The sequence below is a fragment of the Oncorhynchus kisutch genome, linkage group LG14, assembly GCF_002021735.2.
Source record: "Oncorhynchus kisutch isolate 150728-3 linkage group LG14, Okis_V2, whole genome shotgun sequence".
NCBI lineage: Eukaryota > Metazoa > Chordata > Actinopteri > Salmoniformes > Salmonidae > Oncorhynchus > Oncorhynchus kisutch.
In genome coordinates, this window is record NC_034187.2 from 35489358 (window position 1) to 35502174 (window position 12817).

The following is a 12817-nucleotide window of genomic DNA, read 5'->3' on the forward strand; positions in this document are numbered from 1 at the left end:
AACATTTATGCAGCATTGAAGGTCCAAGAAAACAGGGACCTGCATCATTCTTAAATGGAAGTTTAGAACCACCAAGACTCTTCCTAGAGTTGGCTGCCCAGACAAACTGAGCAATCAGGGCATTGGTCAGGGAGGTGACCAAGAACCAATGGTCACTCTGACAGAGCTCCTCTGTGGAGATGGTTGTCCTTCTGGAAGGTTCTCCCATCTCTGCAGCACTCCACCAATCAGGCCTTTGTGGTAGTGGCCAGACAGAAGCCACTCCTCAGTAAAAGGCACATGACAGGCCACTTGGAGTTCACAAAAAAAGGCACCTGAAGGACTCAGACCATGAAACAAGATTCTCTGGTCTGATGAAACCAAGATTGAACTCTTTGGCCTAAAGCATCACGTCTGGAAGGAACCTGGCACCATGCTGTGGGGATGTTTTTCAGAGGAAGGGACTAGGAGACTAGTCAGGATCGAGGCAAAAGACGGAGCAAAGAACAGATTCTTGGTGAAAACCTACTCCAGAGCGCTCAGGAACTCCAACTGGGGCAACGGTTCACCTTCCAACAGAACAACGACCCTCAGCACACAGCCAAGACAACACAGGAGTGGCTTCGGGACAAGTCTCTGAATGTCCTTGCGTGGCCCAGGCAGAGCCCGGACTTGAACCCGATCAAACATCTCTGGAGAGACCTGATAACTGTGCAGCAACGCTCCCTATCCAACCTGACAGAGCTTGAGAGGTTCTGAAGAATGGGAGAAACTCCCCAACTAAAGGTGTGCCAAGCTTGTAGTGTCATACCCAAGAAGACTCGAGGCTGTAATCACTGCCAAAGGTGCTTCAACAAAGTACTGAGTAAAGGATCTGAATACTTATGTAAATGTGACTTTTTTTTGTATAAATTTGCAATGTCTAAACCTTTTTGCTTCGTCATTATGGGGTATCATGTGTAGATTGACAAGAAAGAAAAAACATCTAATGAATTTTAGAATAAGGCTGTAAGGTAACAAAATGTGGAAAAAGTCGAGGGGTCTGAATACTTTGATGTCAAAATTCCACAACGTTGTGCCCTACTGAACCTGATCACCTAAACGTTTCTGCACTCAACAGCACTAGCATTGCCAAGACATAAACAGCTTAGTTGAAGCAGTACGAATTAGAGCCAGGCCACTAGATTAACAGTTTGTCCACTCATATACTCATTTCATATTTGGACTTCAACTCCTCTTTGGGTTGTACAGTAAAGTAAATCATTACCTGTTCACAAAAAAACAAAAAAAACATGACAGCCAGAATATTCAAAGGAAACCATTAAATTATCCAGAATAAGTACAGTATAAGTTAAAAAATACATATTTTTAACAGACTATATAAAGTTGAGTTAGCCAAGCAGAGGCATGAATACGGTGTTCACCGATCAGCCACCTTAACTTCAGCTCCAGCCATTGGACATCTCCTGTAAATCTGCTTTGATTGACAGGCAGTAAATCCCATCCCTCCCAGACTATTGGCTCAGACTCCATGGGGGTGTGGCTCCATCAGTTAAGACCACAGTAAACATTTCAGTTTGTTAAAAAAGTGAAGATATGACACATTTGTAACATTAATACTCTAGACTCCCCCTACCCCACTCATACATGTATACAAGGCTCACTTATAGCATTCAGAAAGAGAGCAAAGTTCACCGCAGACATTCATGCATAGCCGTAGTGACCACACAGAGGCAGAGAACTTTAAGGCGGAGAGCAGGTGTGCTTGTATACAGCCACAAAAAAGGCGAATGGCAAAGACATTAAATGCACTTCTAAAGCACAAACAAGTAATACTGACATGTGATAACTGTTGGCTTCCTTCCCAAAACAAGTTGCTACTATAAAGAGAAGAGTAAACAGAGGGGGACTGACTCGGGCAGCCCTGCAAGGCTATATGGTCCCCCATAGATTTAAGCCTTATTCACACTGCAGACCTTAGAGCTGCAATGTTACTTTTTGGGCGACCCAACCAAATTCACATTCATTCTCATTGATCAATGCTTTTGTCACTTCTAGGTTAGACGACTGCAATGCTCTACTTTCCGGCTACCCGGATAGAGCACTAAATAAACTTCAGTTAGTGCTAAACACGACTGCTAGAATCTTGACCAAAAAATGTGATCATATTACTCCAGTGCTAGCCTCTCTGCACTGGCTTCCTGTTAAGGCTAGGGATGATTAAGGTTTTACTACTAACCTACAAAGCATTACATGGGCTTGCTCCTTCCCATCTTTCCGATTTGGTCCTGCCGTACATACCTACACGTACGCTACGGTCACAAGCCTCCTTAATGTCCCTAGAATTTCTAAGCAAACAGCTGGAGGCAGGGCTTTCTCCTATAGAGCTCCATTTGTATGGAATGGTCTGCCTACCCATGTGAGAGACTCGGTCTCAACCTTTAAGTCTTAATTGAAGACTCATCTCTTCAGTAGGTCCTATGATTGAGTGTAGTCTGGCCCAGGAGTGTGAAGGTGAACGGAAAGGCACTGGTGCAACGAACCGCCCATGCGGTCTCTGCCTGGCCAGTTCCCCTCTTTCCACTGGGATTCTCTGCCTCTAACCCTATTACAGGGGCTGAGTCACTGGTGGTCTTCCATGCCATCCCTAGGAGGGGTGCGTCACTTGAGTGGGTTGAGTCACTGGCGTGATCTTCCTGTCTGGGGTCGTGCCGAGGGGGAGATCTTCATGGGCTTTACTCGGCCTTGTCTCGGGATAGTAAGTTGGGGGTTGTGCTTTGGCAAATTGGGTGGGGTTATATCCTGCCTGTTTGGCCCCATCCGGAGGTATCGTTGGATGGGGCCAGTGTCTCCCGGCCCCTCCTGTCTCAGCCTCCAGTATTTATGCTGCAATAGTTTGTCGGGGGGCTAGGGTCTGCTATGTCTGGAGTATTTCTCCCGTCTGACCAAATCAGATGAATGGGTGTTCAGACAGCAGTCATTGCTGACAGGGCTACACTAGTTGTCATTAACGACGGGGGTGTGGTGTAAGCTGATGGCGGTACTACCCATCACTTATGTAGTTAGCTAAGGTAACAATGCCTGGCATAGACATTTCCCAGTTGCTTTAAATGTTCAAAATCAGAGTTAATTAAGAAACACCTTTAAAGCCTCAAAAGGATGAGATGACCAAACTTTCAAAACAAGTGCCATTTTGGCTAGCCACAGCAATCAATCAACTAGCTAGCAGTTTAGCTCTCTAGCACACCCAATCGTTTGTAAACAATTAACAAAAGCTAGGTAGCTACCACATGTTCTTGTCAAACTGTCAACAGAGAAGCTATCAAGCAACAACATAAGCCAAATAACAGTAAAAACTATTTGAGGGAAAATAAATCAGATTTGACTGTTCAGACAAGTCGCACGGCTAGATATTAGATTTGTATCCGATTTCAAACCACCTACGGAGGTACCTGTAGGCATATATAGAGGTACTGGAGTTGGGGTCCGTGGTGATCCTGTTATGAGGACACAGTGACGGGGTTGAGGGAATCGTTCCTGCTGAAGAACTTGGTGAAGGCCTCTTCTAGTACAGTGGCCATCCTGCTTTGGTCCACCTGTAAGGACAATCAATCACATTACGTATAGAGGGAGCCCACACAGAAGAGTCAAGAGTTGGGGGGGTAGAATATATTATGTACATCGTTCTCCAGAGCTATAGGTACATAGTGAGAGAATCTATCAAATAAAAAAAAGACAGCCCTATCTGTAGAATAGAGGGCAGGAGCTGCAATCTGACATGTGCACACACTGCCTGTGATTGTGTGTGTTTATAGGGGTCAAGCAGAGCGGGATGCTCATCATGGACAATAATCCACTCTCACTGCCTCTCCTCTGCCATATACAACACTTACACTGCTCTGCCACAGAACACCTACACACACTTACCTCGCTGATAAAGCCCAGTTGGACCAGCTCAACAGCCAGTTCCTTTACATTCTCATCTGGAACAGAAACTGCAGGGTCAGTGTTAGCATACATACACATTTGTTCCTACGCAATCTTAAGTGCAATATTAAATGTGGTAGAAACCCAACAGACTTAATGGACTTGTGTCTGATTTAACCTCCATCTCTATGATAGGAGCAGCTTAAGTATTGATGGGAGGTATCATGTGGGAAGACAGGTAGTTAAGGACTATGCATGGGAGAGAGTATGCGTTTCTGTACGCGCAGGCAAATCTCTGAGTGTATATCTGTATTCATTTGTATGCCCTGCAGGGTGTGTCAGTGCCAAGCCCTCCCCAGAGATGGAGCAGCTGCCAGCAACAGCCACACACGCCTGACATTCTCAACACACGAGCACGCAACACTAGACACGCCTGTCGTGTGTGTGTGGGAGGGGCAGGGTCATTCGAACACACCCTCCTGGCTATGGGAAGACTCATGTTCAACGTAGATGCCCAACTTTGACCTGTATTCCCTATGGGGTACAATATAATACTGTGTTTGTACCGTCTAAGGATCCCTCATATGGCCTTTTGTGCATTGTCCCCCTCCACCCAATTCCACCTCATCTGCACTCCAGATCAAATAAAATATTTTGATTTGATTTGATCTGCACTCCAGATCCACTGGTATCTCACATACAAGGAGCACACATGCACACAAACTGTCTGATCATGCCAGCGATGAGTGCAATGGGAGCAGCCCCAACGACATGGATGAGGCTGGGGTTACCGTACACTAGGGCAGGGCCAGTGTCTGGAGTTCAAGACAAAACACACCCAGACTGGCTTCGTGGCCAAAGTCCTGCCATTCCCAGACAACATCCACAACAAGCTGGGTCAGACAAGAACTGATAGGGTTACAACTCAAATCCCTTCCCTTGTGAAACCTGACAATGTTAAAAGGAATGCTGTGTGGCTATGTTATCTTACCCAAACACCTGTCTATAACAGTTTGAGACTGGCTGCATAGTTTGATCGAGACTTGTGGTCCGTCTGGCCTGTGCACCTGTGTTCCATTCGTCATTAGTCACATTCGTCACATGCCTTCCTAACCATCTTAAATAAACATGCCCCATTCAAGAAATTTTGAACCAGGAACAGATATAGCCCTTGGTTCTCCCCAGACCTGACTGCCCTTAACCAACACAAAAACATCCTATGGCGTTCTGCATTAGCATCGAACAGCCCCCGTGATATGCAGCTGTTCAGGGAAGCTAGAAACCATTATACACAGGCAGTTAGAAAAGCCAAGGCTAGCTTTTTCAAGCAGAAATTTGCTTCCTGCAACACTAACTCAAAAAAGTTCTGGGACACTGTAAAGTCCATGGAGAATAAGAACACCTCCTCCCAGCTGCCCACTGCACTGAAGATAGGAAACACTGTCACCACTGATAAATCCACCATAATTGAGAATTTCAATAAGCATTTTTCTACGGCTGGCCATTCTTTCCACCTGGCTACTCCTACCCCGGACAACAGCACTGCACCCCCAACAGCAACTCGCCCAAGCCTTCCCCATTTCTCCTTCTCCCAAATCCATTCAGCTGATGTTCTGAAAGAGATGCAAAATCTGGACCCCTACAAATCACCCGGGCTAGACAATCTGGACCCTTTCTAAAATTATCTGCCGAAATTGTTGACACCCCTATTACTAGCCTGTTCAACCTCTCTTTCGTGTCGTCTGAGATTCCCAAAGATTGGAAAGCAGCTGCGGTCATCCCCCTCTTCAAAGGGGGGGACACTCTTGACCTAAACTGCTACAGACCTATATCTATCCTACCGTGCCTTTCTAAGGTCTTCGAAAGCCAAGTCAACAAACAGATTACCGACCATTTTGAATCTCACCATACCTTCTCTGCTATGCAATCTGGTTTCAGAGCTGGTCATGGGTGCACCTCAGCCACGCTCAAGGTCCTAAACGATATCTTAACCGCCATCGATAAGAAACATTACTGTGCAGCTGTATTCATTGATCTGGCCAAGGCTTTCGACTCTGTCAATCACCACATCCTCATCGGCAGACTCGACAGCCTTGGTTTCTCAAATGATTGCCTCGCCTGGTTCACCAACTACTTCTCTGATAGAGTTCAGTGTGTCAAATCGGAGGGTCTGCTGTCCGGACCTCTGGCAGTCTCTATGGGGGTGCCACAGGGTTCAATTCTTGGACCGACTCTCTTCTCTGTATACATCAATGAGGTCGCTCTTGCTGCTGGTGAGTCCCTGATCCACCTCTACGCAGACGACACCATTCTGTATACTTCCGGCCCTTCTTTGGACACTGTGTTAACAGCCCTCCAGGCAAGCTTCAATGCCATACAACTCTCCTTCCGTGGCCTCCAATTGCTCTTAAATACAAGTAAAACTAAATGCATGCTCTTCAACCGATCGCTACCTGCACCTACCCGCCTGTCCAACATCACTACTCTGGACGGCTCAGACTTAGAATACGTGGACAACTACAAATACTTAGGTGTCTGGTTAGACTGTAAACTCTCCTTCCAGACCCATATCAAACATCTCCAATCCAAAGTTAAATCTAGAATTGCCTTCCTATTTCGCAACAAAGCATCCTTCACTCATGCTGCCAAACATACCCTTGTAAAACTGACCATCCTACCAATCCTCGACTTTGGCGATGTCATTTACAAAATAGCCTCCAATACCCTACTCAACAAATTGGATGCAGTCTATCACAGTGCAATCCGTTTTATCACCAAAGCCCCATATACTACCCACCATTGTGACCTGTACGCTCTCGTTGGCTGGCCCTCGCTTCATACTCGTCGCCAAACCCACTGGCTCCATGTCATCTACAAGACCCTGCTAGGTAAAGTCCCCCCTTATCTCAGCTCGCTGGTCACCATAGCATCTCCCACCTGTAGCACACGCTCCAGCAGGTATATCTCTCTAGTCACCCCCAAAACCAATTCTTTCTTTGGCCGCCTCTCCTTCCAGTTCTCTGCTGCCAATGACTGGAACGAACTACAAAAATCTCTGAAACTGGAAACACTTATCTCCCTCACTAGCTTTAAGCACCAACTGTCAGAGCAGCTCACAGATTACTGCACCTGTACATAGCCCACCTATAATTTAGCCCAAACAACTACCTCTTTCCCAACTGTATTTAACTTTAATTTATTTATTTATTTTGCTCCTTTGCACCCCATTATTTTTATTTCTACTTTGCACATTCTTCCATTGCAAAACTACCATTCCAGTATTTTACTTGCTATATTGTATTTACTTTGCCATCATGGCCTTTTTTGCCTTTACCTCCCTTCTCACCTCATTTGCTCACATTGTATATAGACTTGTTTATACTGCATTATTGACTGTATGTTTGTTTTTACTCCATGTGTAACTGTCGTTTTATCTGTCGAACTGCTTTGCTTTATCTTGGCCAGGTCGCAATTGTAAATGAGAAATTGTTCTCAACTTGCCTACCTGGTTAAATAAAGGTAAAATAAAAATAAATTAGGAGAGGACAGTCCAGTAAGACTAAATCCTATTGGCCCCCTTGGGAGCAGTATAGTGGCTGTGGATTGTAGTGTTATTTTTATAGAAATCCTAATGGTCCAAGTGCTGTCTAATAAAATCACACTGGGTTAGCAAATAGCATAGATCCCAGTATGCAATCAGTATCCCTTTAACTGAACATACGCTTTGATCTCCTGCCTGCCCAGCTCAATGACATGTCTTTTTGTTTCTGTTGTTCTTACTGGGTAACAAGTCACAGCTTAAGTGTCTGTTCAGTTTGTCCTCCAGCTTCAACAGTAGTGTCAGCTGTGGAGGGAGGAGGAGATGGTTACACATTCAGAGACTGGCCTCGAGAACATGCTCATCGATGTCATCTAACTTTTAGTCACTGAACTGAAAACAATGAGATTAAAGCTACTTACATGATGTTTTGCACCCTCCTCCACTGGCTCAATATTACACTGCATCTGAACAACCTGCAGAAGGTGAGAAATGTAGGTGTTCAGAAAGGTGTCCAACAAATAAAATATTGCTATTGTGAAGTAATTGATGGGATAGATACACTCTTCCCGCTTTCAACTCACTCACCTTGCGTGTCTCCAGTTCCGAAGGTTCTGGGGTAGGGGATTTTACAGAGGGGGTGACAATGGGGGATTTGACAGGGGATTGCTGGGGCTGCTGGCGAGAGGGCAGACCGAACGCTGTCAGGGGGTAGATACCGTTCCTGTTAGGGAGGGAAGGGGAGTTACATTCATTTCATGATGGCACAGGTAAATTATGATGGTCAAAAGCTTACGTCAAAACTCTGGGATCAAATCTTGAGGTATTCTCATACATTGTTCCACACAGATTTTAGCATTTTACTTCAACAAAAAGTATGAACAGGGGAAGGGCTGGAGAAACACCTTATATTTCAGATGTTGGCAAACGCACAATAATAGTCAAATGCTAAATACAGCCACCCCAGATATTGTTTTACAAGATGCTTCTCTAATAAAGTAGTAACTAGAAAGAAGTCTGAGCCATCTGATTCAGCTACACCCTCTAGTGGTGGAAATATGTCATAGGCTGGACAGCTTCCTGGTCCTGTTCAGTAGCTGATGGAGAGTTCATTACCTCACATCCTCCAGGAACTTATCCAGCTCCAGGGCAGGAAACTGAGACAGCCTGATGAGAGAAAAACAGGATCAGCACAGGACTCTGAAGAATATATCCTGTTCTAAAGCGTACTCAGCTGAAGATAGAGGCACCAACAGTTTAACTTACTTGAGCTGCACGCCCTCCTTTATCTCAGCGATGATGAGGTTGGGGTCCATGTTCTTCGTGATCTCCTCTAAGGCATTCTCAGGGATCATATCTGATAGAGGTATGGAGAAGATACTCAAGCTGGTGGCTGACAATGACCCCTCTGGGGTTCAAATGTTTGCGTGTGACAATGAGTGAGTGTGTGTTTGCGCGTGAAGACTCAATCTGGTGGTGAAGTGTTTGTGTGCGAGAGACACTCACGCTGGTGGCTGACAATGCAGTGTGCAGCTAGCAGCTTCAACAGGGGCACCTCAAACAGAGCCTGGTGGAACAGCAGCTCTCTGGCTGTAGGCCTCTTAAACATGTCAGCCTCCAGACACTTCTGAATAAACTCCTGCAGGGCGCGCACACACACACAGGTATCTCACACACACCAACAATATTACCCCCCCCCCCCCCCCCCCCCCCATTATAGTACACACACACACAACCATAATATTACACACTCTTACCCTCTGCAGTGGGTCTTCCAGTGACTGTATGGCATTGTTGATGGCCTCCTGAGAGACGTAGGAAGATTCTCCATTCCCCTGGATCTCCAACACTGCCATCTATACAACAGACACAATGATATCACCACCATCCACCCAACACAAGCCTCAGCGCAGCAGAGATCAGATAAACCCGATACAGAGATGACGTCACAAGTTCTGACACACGGAGATGACGTCAATTTTAAATGCATTTCGAGTGCCAGCTCACCTCCAGGGCACACATCCCAAAGGAATAGATATCCACTGCAGTAGTGACATCTGCAACAGCTACAGGGGTCAGGGAGAAGATCGAGAGAAGAGATGTGAGGCACTGGTTTTAGTGAAAGACATTTCCTGAGAAGATCCTATATTTGACCTATCCATGTCATTCAGAGCCTTTACCTCCATATTCAGGAGCGAAGAAGTGCAGGTTCTTCTGTTCCTCTCTGCAGGTCTTCACATGGTTGTTGATGGTGTCTGGAGCCACTGGGGGACAACAGACACTGGATTAGACAGACAGTCTGTTTGGCTGTGGTTAGAAAGGCAGTCCAAAACTGATCTTTTGACCAACTACATTTTTTTCTCTTCTCCAGAGCTGATCTGATTGGTCAAAAAACCAATGAGTGAAAAAAAGATCAGAATTGGGCTGCCTGTAAACACAGCCTTATAATCTTATAACCTGGAGCTAAACCCATACAGGGCTGGTGTGGTGCTGTTCAGGACTGGAGCACTACCTGATCCTATCTTGATGAGTCCATTGTGCTGGATGAAGATTGTGTCACAGGTCAGGTTCCCATGAATGATGGCCGGCTCACAGGAGTGGAGGTAACTAACAGAGGGTCATCGGAGACCATAGGAGTTAGTCAACCCCACAGTTGTTTTTGTCCGTCATAGTAAACCAGGTTTGTGTTCCGTAAGGCACCTCAACAAAATGCTTGTTCTTATTAGTTCAGTTGAGGTAGTACATCCATGTTTCACACAATGACAAAACATTTTATCCTGTTTTGTGCCTACCGCACATGACCCCGATGACCTGTTTTTATTAAATATGGGGCCCTGTTATTAGTGTTGCAGCTATCACAGAGTTGGTCTGTAAGAGTGAGAGAAACTGACCTGAGCGCTGAGAGGATCTGGGTGCACCATCTCTTCCAGGCCTAAACAAATGATATATTCTGTTACATGTAGAGTAATGAAAGTCTTATCTGCAAAGCTAAATATCCTTTGATGTGCTACTGTGTTATCGGTGACATGGTGGGCAGGGCAAATTGTATTATGATATTTGCACCTTTTCATTCATGGTCTTGTGGTTCTTCTTAGTCTTCTTCAGAAACTGCTTCAGACTTCCTGAGGACATGTACTCTGTGATGAAAATCACCTGAGGTGAAGACCGCAACTTATCAGTTAGGAAGAAGAAGCATTGAAATGTGTTACATTGTTCCACCATTTCACTGACTCCTCACATTTAGTCCTGACTATAGCAACCAGACCATGTGATAGAAACAAGGAAAGTCTTCCCTCTCATAGAGGAATCAGAACTCACCCTGGCACGGTTGATGTCATTGATGTCAGCCCAGTACTTGTGAAACTTAACAATGTTGAGATGCTCCAGCTGAATCAAGTTGTCAAACACAGACTTCACCTTCTCCTGTTCAAAGAGGAATAGGGACAACATGGGGACAGCATTTAACTAAAGTCTCCATAGAGATGGGATCAACTGTTATAACTCCACTAGACAAGGACAGATAGACAAGGGGGCGATGTTGGTGAAGCAGCCAGACATACTTTACCTCCTGCAGCTTGAAGTTTTTCCTCTCAGAGAACATGACCTCGTTCCAGACCACTTCCACCCCCTCCTCCGTGTCCATGGCCAGGTAGGCAGCGTCTATCCCTGGGACGTTCCGCTGGTTCACCTGGGGGGAGAAAACAGAGGCAGAAACATGGTTCACACTGTTGCAATAAGTTCATGGACAGTCTAATGTGTCTCCTTCTCACCTCCTCCCTGCGTTTCTGCCAGCGGCCGCAAGGGCTCTCCTCCAGGATCTCAGACTCGTCTTCGCTCTCATCCTCATCCTCGGTGGGGGTAGGGGGCCCCGACACAGTTGTGGACACGGAAGCAGGTCCCTGGCCACTGGGTGCCACTGGCTCTGCCTTGGCCTCCAGAGCCTGGCCGGGTTTACTGTCTTCCTCTGACATCACGATAATACCGGTCTATGCGGCAGATTGTGCCTCTCTGGGGTTCAAAGGCCTTTCTCTCTCCCACTTCTGGAACTGTGGCAGCCGCACCCCCTTCCACTCACACACCCCAAGGACTATGATGCACTATTGGCAAAAGAGACACCATTATTATTTCTCTCCGAGTTGGAGCATACTGACAACTCATAGTTATCAATACTTTCTGTACTATGAAATGAGACAGTTTTTCTTATGAAAAAAAAATCAATTTTGCTATGTCGGGACTGGCTACGTCACTTCAAGTCTATGGTTGCCAGTGAGGATTGCAAAGACAAAGTATCTGCCATAAATTAGCATAACTGTAGAAAAGTAGCTTAGGCCTACTTACTACGCACTTATGCGGTGGACTGACATTGTACAGTAGCTGGCATTGTTAGTTATGTTTCACTTGTAACGTTAGGTAACTAACTTTAGAAGCTAACTAGCTAGCTATCTAACGATATTTAGCTAACCAAATGTGCACCTCTCTATCCCAAACGTAGGGCATCAAAGTTAGATAACTACCTAGAACTGGCTAGCTAATTGACCAACTTTCACTTCGACAACGTTAAACAAAGTCATGTGGTCACAGCTAGCTAACAGCATTTTCCAGGTAACATACTGTGAAGTTACACATTCAGAAAATATGTCTAGCGCGAACTCCGATAAGAACCAATTAGCTAGCTGAAAACCGTAGTTAGCTAGCTAACGTTATCAGCTAGCCTAGTAAGAGAACTTAATCAACTGTTTGATTCAGAAATGATCTAGCTACAGTAACGTTAGCTAGCGTAACTCTTAACTAATAAACTAGTCAGCAATACCCCCCTTTTGTTACCTAGTTTATGCGCTACATTGCTAACAAACACGGTAAAGTTAAGCTACTTACTTGGAAAAAAGTAACATGTGTTGCTTGTAAATCCCCTCGCAGTGCGTAAATTAGCTACTAGTAGTCGCTAGCTAGAAATGACAAGGACGCCATTCAACATTTCAGAAGTACTTCAATAGAATGAGGGGATTCGATTATCTGGCCCGGGTCGCCCCGGCTAGAACCAGGTGAAAAGCGATTGCTTAATTTTGCAGCCGGGCTGCCTCCCGTATATGGGGTTACAAGTGTAAACGTAGCAACTTTATATCAAAACGCACACTGATTTCTCTTACCCGCATGATGACTTGTCTTCATTTTCTACAGATACCTTATAGTTTAAAATAAATCAAATAAAACACATCAATACTTGACATCGCAATATTTCACATGCCCATTTGACGAATGTCAACATTCTTCATTCCTCAATTGACATTTGAATGATTTAGACATTTTGTTTTCAAGTATATGCATAAATAAGTATTATAATAGTAAAATAAAATATATTCATTCGATTCAGAG

General features: G+C 45.1%; 1 protein-coding gene across 3 annotated transcripts; it reads right to left on the reverse strand.

The window, feature by feature from the left end:
- Nucleotides 1-2779: 2779 nt before the first annotated feature.
- LOC109903906 (nuclear receptor-binding protein-like) lies at nt 2780-12701 on the reverse strand. Of its 3 annotated transcripts, XM_020500916.2 has the most exons (18): nt 12320-12467; nt 11215-11541; nt 11010-11132; nt 10763-10867; nt 10508-10597; nt 10336-10376; nt 9957-10051; nt 9625-9708; nt 9452-9510; nt 9202-9300; nt 8951-9083; nt 8711-8801; nt 8561-8611; nt 8033-8168; nt 7867-7920; nt 7687-7750; nt 3907-3962; nt 2780-3575 (listed from the first exon to the last, which is right to left on the reverse strand). In XM_020500916.2, exons 2-18 carry the CDS (start codon nt 11413-11415, stop codon nt 3480-3482), a joined length of 1578 nt encoding a protein of 525 aa, XP_020356505.1. In that variant the 5' UTR covers nt 11416-11541; nt 12320-12467; the 3' UTR covers nt 2780-3479. The 3 variants fall into 3 exon arrangements, with proteins under 3 accessions (XP_020356505.1, XP_031644173.1, XP_031644172.1); XM_031788313.1 differs by lacking the exon at nt 12320-12467 and adding an exon at nt 12592-12701 and having other exon boundaries at nt 2780-3962; XM_031788312.1 differs by having other exon boundaries at nt 2780-3962; nt 12320-12471.
- Nucleotides 12702-12817: the final 116 nt, after the last annotated feature.

Coding starts and splice junctions, on each gene's coding strand:
- LOC109903906 (XM_031788313.1), bottom strand. CDS start 11,415: ATGTCAGAGGAAGACAGTAAACCCGGCCAGGCTCTGGAGGCCAAGGCA. Junction 9,511..9,624: donor CTTCGCTCCTGAATATGGAG/GTAAAGGCTCTG, acceptor TGACCCCTGTAG/CTGTTGCAGATGTCACTACT. Junction 9,301..9,451: donor TTGGGATGTGTGCCCTGGAG/GTGAGCTGGCAC, acceptor TCTGTTGTATAG/ATGGCAGTGTTGGAGATCCA.